This window comes from Arachis duranensis, chromosome 4 (genome assembly GCF_000817695.3).
Source record: "Arachis duranensis cultivar V14167 chromosome 4, aradu.V14167.gnm2.J7QH, whole genome shotgun sequence".
Lineage (NCBI taxonomy): Eukaryota > Viridiplantae > Streptophyta > Magnoliopsida > Fabales > Fabaceae > Arachis > Arachis duranensis.
The window spans coordinates 103,737,295-103,742,971 of record NC_029775.3 but is presented as its reverse complement, the minus strand read 5'-3'; the positions used below and the strand labels follow the sequence as shown (position 1 = coordinate 103,742,971).

The 5,677-nt window shown below is 36.7% G+C and overlaps 1 protein-coding gene across 1 annotated transcript; it reads left to right on the top strand.

The window, feature by feature from the left end:
- Positions 1-1,071: 1,071 nt before the first annotated feature.
- Positions 1,072-5,527, top strand: LOC107485416 (2,3-bisphosphoglycerate-independent phosphoglycerate mutase). The gene is made up of 10 exons (XM_016105946.3): positions 1,072-1,236; positions 1,481-1,649; positions 1,918-2,045; positions 2,468-2,618; positions 2,700-2,903; positions 3,097-3,521; positions 3,622-3,814; positions 3,899-3,994; positions 4,642-4,797; positions 5,051-5,527. Exons 2-10 carry the CDS (start codon positions 1,485-1,487, stop codon positions 5,213-5,215), a joined length of 1,683 nt encoding a protein of 560 aa, XP_015961432.1. The 5' UTR covers positions 1,072-1,236; positions 1,481-1,484; the 3' UTR covers positions 5,216-5,527.
- Positions 5,528-5,677: the final 150 nt, after the last annotated feature.

The window sequence follows — 5,677 nt, the reverse complement described above, 5'->3', positions numbered from 1 at the left end:
ATTGGAAAAGAAGAGAGAGAGTTATGAAAATAGGGTAAGGGATAAAATTGGAATTTTAAAAAATTACCAGGGATAAAATTGAAAAAAATTGTGTCTTATGGGTTATGTCTCAGTGTCACAGCTTGAAGGAGATACACAAAATACATGTATTTTATGCACATCTGTGTATAAGCGTGTCCATCAAAATTTTGTGTCTCAACAAACAAACAGTGTACACGTTCTACCGTGTCCATGTTTCTAGTGGACATGGACATGAACCAAACGGGGCCTTGGCGACGACCGACGTTCGACGGTGGCGTGAGCCAGGGGCGCAAAAAGACGGTAGTAGCGCACGACCACCGTAAAGGGACGACCCCAAAGCTTGCGGGAGAAGCATGTGGGTAGCGCCGAATGTTCAGTTTGCAGCGAGGTTGCCAGGGTTTAGTTTGCAGCCCCGTTAATAGAGTTTTCTTGAGTGTGGCTGCTCAATAGTCAAAATGTGAGGAGGAGAAATAGAATAGTCAAAATTTGAATAATAAAAACTAGGATTTAGCGAGTAATTTGAAATAAAATATTTTTTTATTTTATTGAGCCAATTCTAAAATTTATTATTCATATTATTTACAAATATCATTGTCCATGTAAGAAAACTTATATTTTATTAGATCAAGTTCAATTCCAATTAAACCTCATTTAAATATTTAAATTTTTAAATTCTAACTCGGTTCAATATGCTGTGCTAAATAGAGATATTTGAACAATCGAAATTCAAAACTGTTCGAAGATCTAGTGCCACTTGAATTAAGTTATAATACTGGCATAAACTTTTGATATTCAAAAATCAAAACTTCAAATTAAATACTTTTTTTTATACTATTTATTTATTATTTATTTACTCTTGTTTCTCAATTAAAATAAAGAAAAGAAAGCGAAAACATTGAGCGTGAAGAATGATGCTGAACGAGATGCTTATGCCTTGTTCCACGCCAACCTATTAACAAAGCACTAATTAGAAGACACTAGTCTCCATTTCAATTAAAATAATTAAATGAATAAAATAGAAAAGTTTGTTTCTTCCATGCCACTAGTATTTATATCTAACCAATTGCATACGCAACACATGGTTTTGCTCAGTTAGGTTAACGCATCATCCACCTCTTTTTTACAGTTACACCTAACCTCATTTGATTTCATATCTCTTCTTTGTTTTTGCCTCCTTCCCTTACTCACTCACTCCGTCACTCTCTCACAAATCAGGTATCTCTCTTCTGTTATTCCCATCTATCTACTCGTAATCTCCATTAACATTTAATTTCATTTATTTTAATCTAATTTAATTTAATCCATAATATAAGATAGATTATGAATTGTTATTACTATTATTGTTGTTGTTGTTGCTGTTACTGGTGGTTTCTGAAATGTTTTGGAGTGATTTTATTTGATTTGGATCTAAAATTTAAAGAGAGAATGAAAAAAATTGATTTTTTTTTTATTGTGTTAGGAATATGGGAAGCACCCCAGATGCCAAGTGGAAATTGGCTGATCACCCAAAGCTGCCAAAGGGAAAGCCAGTTGCTGTGGTGGTTTTGGATGGATGGGGTGAGGCCAACGCTGATCAGTACAACTGTATCCACACCGCTGAAACTCCAACCATGGATTCCCTCAAAAAGGTAGATATATAGATATAGATATAGATACTATATGGTTGCAATTTCGTGCACCAATTGTGTTTGCTTGATTCACTTGCTGCTCATGTATTGTTATGATTCCTAGGTTTTTGTTACCTTGTCATTGGTAGGTGAGAGGCCTTCTCTTGATTTGAATTTTATTTAACTGGAAATTCTGAACTGGTGTTATTGAATGTGTTGGATTTGTATGATTATTCATGAGATAGAAATGGAAATGAATGGTGGGGTTGGTTGGTTTTTGTTGTTGTAGGGTGCACCTGAAAGGTGGAGATTGGTGAGGGCTCATGGTACTGCTGTGGGACTTCCTACAGAGGATGACATGGGCAACAGTGAAGTCGGTCACAATGCTCTTGGTGCTGGCCGCATCTTTGCTCAAGGGTAAGGCTTTTTGTATTTGTGGTTAAAAGTAATAGACTAATAGCAATCAGATGTTTCTTGCCATTTTATTTAACCTACTGGTTTCTTCATAAGGAATTGGTTTTCTGGAGTTTCTTTAAGACTGTTACTATTAGATTCATACCAGCTAGAAATGTTAAACGTTCTTGTTTCTTGAAAACAATTGAACTTTGCTGTTGTCATCTATTGCCTAGTTTTCCTTTGATGGTTTTTTCGGTTAATTGTATATTACTTTGACTTGGAACTCTGTATTCTTAAATATTTGGTTCATTTAGAATTTTCAGATGTTTACTTTTGGTGTTCCCTTTCTTATGTGTACTCCTTAATCCTTAGCCTTTCTTGTTAAAATGTTCTCCTAACTTGTCTGAGGATTGGAATTTTGTGGTGTTTATTGTTCATTCTAGTGCCAAGCTTGTGGACCTTGCTCTTGAATCTGGAAAAATTTATGAAGGAGAAGGCTTCAAGTACATACAGGAAAGTTTTGCCAATGGCACATTGCATCTCATTGGGTTGTTGAGTGATGGTGGAGTCCATTCCCGACTTGATCAGTTGCAGGTGAGGATTGGGGGGTTGGAACATTTGTTTTGCCATGTTTGTGTGAAGTTTATCCTTTCTAACTAAGCAATTTTTCTGCAGTTGTTGCTTAAAGGTGTTAGTGAGCGAGGTGTTAAGAGAGTCCGCGTACACATTCTTACAGATGGTCGTGATGTTTTGGATGGCTCAAGTGTCGGATTTGTAGAAACTCTTGAAAATGATCTTGCCAAGTTGCGTGAGAAGGGTATTGATGCAAGAATTGCATCAGGTGGGGGTCGTATGCATGTTACAATGGATCGATATGAGGTACTGCATAACATTGCCCTTCAGTTTGGTCAAGTCAAGAATCTTTCAATACCCATATAAGATTAAAATAAAAATATTTTATGAGCCATAAGCATTTTGTATTTGTTTACAAAAGATATGCTTGACTTGCATCTATTCTTTTTCTTTTTTTACCTTCTCTCTCTTGTACTAATGGTTTTGAAACAAACTGCAGAATGACTGGAATGTTGTGAAACGAGGGTGGGATGCTCAAGTTCTTGGCGAAGCCCCTCATAAGTTTAAAAGTGCTCTTGAAGCTGTCAAGAAACTAAGAGCAGAACCAAAAGCCAATGATCAGTACCTGCCTCCTTTTGTCATTGTTGATGATAATGGGAAGGCTGTTGGACCAATTGTTGATGGTGATGCAGTTGTTACATTCAACTTCCGGGCAGATCGTATGGTTATGATTGCCAAGTCTCTTGAATACGAAGACTTTGATAAATTTGATAGAGTCCGTTTCCCCAAGATTCGCTATGCTGGAATGCTTCAGTACGATGGTGAATTGAAGCTTCCCAGTCATTATCTTGTTTCTCCACCAGAAATTGACAGGACTTCTGGTGAATTCTTGGTGCATAATGGTGTTAGGACTTTTGCATGCAGGTGAGCTGTGACTACTTTAAATATTAATAAACCACTATTCAGAAGTTTGGATTTAGCTTTAAATATAATCGTGTTGACTTGTTTGAATCTCTTTCAACAGTGAGACTGTTAAATTTGGTCATGTCACATTCTTCTGGAATGGAAACCGCTCTGGCTATTTTAATAAACAACTGGAGGAATATGTGGAAATTCCTAGTGACATTGGGATTACATTCAATGTACAACCAAAAATGAAGGCACTGGAGATTGCTGAAAAGGCTAGGGATGCCATTCTTAGTCGGAAATTTGATCAGGTAAACAATGAATCATCAAGTGACTCCGATATATTGCGATGTTATTAAACTTCCACTTATTCTTCTATCTTATGTGTTGCACAGATCCGTGTCAACCTACCAAATGGTGACATGGTGGGGCATACAGGTGATATTGAAGCAACAGTTGTGGCTTGCAAGGCTGCTGATGAAGCAGTGAAGGTACGCATGACGATTAATTTTCAAATTTTGCGGAACACATTTTGCTGGAGCACTTTTGTAAATACAGCTTGTTATTTGTTTTTGTACCCTCGCTGGAAATTTGAGAACTCCATGTTACTATATAGGGCTTTTAGTATCGCGAGTAAAATTGGCACAACAGTGTTTTTGGTAAGAGCTATTCATGTGAGAAAAGTATCTTCTGTCTATTTCTCTCTTAAAATGGCAAGGCCATGTTCAATATCAAATTTCATTATCCAATTTTGTTCTCTGTTTCTTTGGCATATTATTTGGTCAATTGAAGGGAAGCAGGTGAGAGCTGTCCCTAATTCCCACACCGCCACTATAAATGTCACTGTACCACAATAGACATTAAGGGTATGATTGGTTGTGGGGTAAATATTGGGTGGGAATTTCATGGATGAGTTAGAGGTGTAAAATTGCACAAGGAGTTAATCCATGACTGGTTAACTGATTCTCTGTCTTCAGGAATATTTCTTTTGTTGCATTTAGTTTTTAATATGCTAGTGCTGAATAGGTAATTACTGCAAGAAATAAATTTGTGCTAAAAGGAGAAAGAACAAGATAGTTGTGAAGACGAGTAGTTAATCAGTTGTATTAATTAATGTGTATGTGCATTTGTTATGCAGATGATTCTTGATGCAATTGAACAAGTAGGTGGAATTTATGTCGTCACTGCTGACCATGGCAATGCAGAGGACATGGTCAAGAGAGACAAATCGGGAAAGCCTCTTCTTGACAAGGAGGGAAAGATTCAGATTCTTACTTCACATACCCTTCAGCCGGTAAGTCATGCAAATTCTAGCTGGTCAATTCTCCGCTTTACATGAATAGTGAATTTGTTGAATATCTAGCTAATTTTTGTCGGGTAATAACTAATAAGGCAGAGATTCATTGTTTAATGTTAATCACAACCTAAACAGATGTCTTAAAATATAGGCATCCATGTTAAAAACAGCGAGTAATCTCTTAAAAACATTCCTATGACAAGGTTAATTTTGGTTCCAACTTTCTAATACTTCTGCCTTGCTTGTTAAGGTGCCTATTGCCATTGGAGGTCCTGGATTGGCCCCTGGGGTCAGGTTCAGAAATGACGTTCCCGACGGTGGGCTGGCCAATGTAGCTGCGACTGTGATGAATCTTCATGGATTTGTGGCTCCCAGTGACTATGAGACAACTCTCATTGAAGTAGTTGATAAGTAGAAAATCGTTAGATAAACTATAATGTGCACAACTACAGGGAAGGCTGGAGATTGCAGCCCTTTTAAATAATTCGAAAGTTTTCGTCTCCTCCACACATATGGCGGGGTTTTGATTTTTCATTTTTTGAAGAATTGTTAGTGAATCAGTCTGCGGATGACAGAACAGGATAACTTATTAATGGCCATTTGAGTGTAGCTTTTGTTTCTTTTTTTTTTAAAAAAAAAAGAAAAGGAAAAAAACCCTTTGATTGTCCTTAATAATTATTCAAACATTATGTGATTTTTCCAGTCAAATATGGTAGGTTTCTAGTTATGACTGTGATGTTTGATGTCATTTTGGAATGCCGCCTTAGCTGATTTTGTATATTGAGGTTGATGAGAGGACGTTTTGTTCAGTGCAAAAGCTAAGTTTCTTTGAATTTAAAAAGTAGATGTCAATTGTTGAGTTGGTAGATAATGTAGA

Coding starts and splice junctions, on each gene's coding strand:
- LOC107485416 (XM_016105946.3), top strand. CDS start 1,485: ATGGGAAGCACCCCAGATGCCAAGTGGAAATTGGCTGATCACCCAAAG. Junction 2,619..2,699: donor CCCGACTTGATCAGTTGCAG/GTGAGGATTGGG, acceptor ATTTTTCTGCAG/TTGTTGCTTAAAGGTGTTAG. Junction 2,904..3,096: donor TTACAATGGATCGATATGAG/GTACTGCATAAC, acceptor AACAAACTGCAG/AATGACTGGAATGTTGTGAA.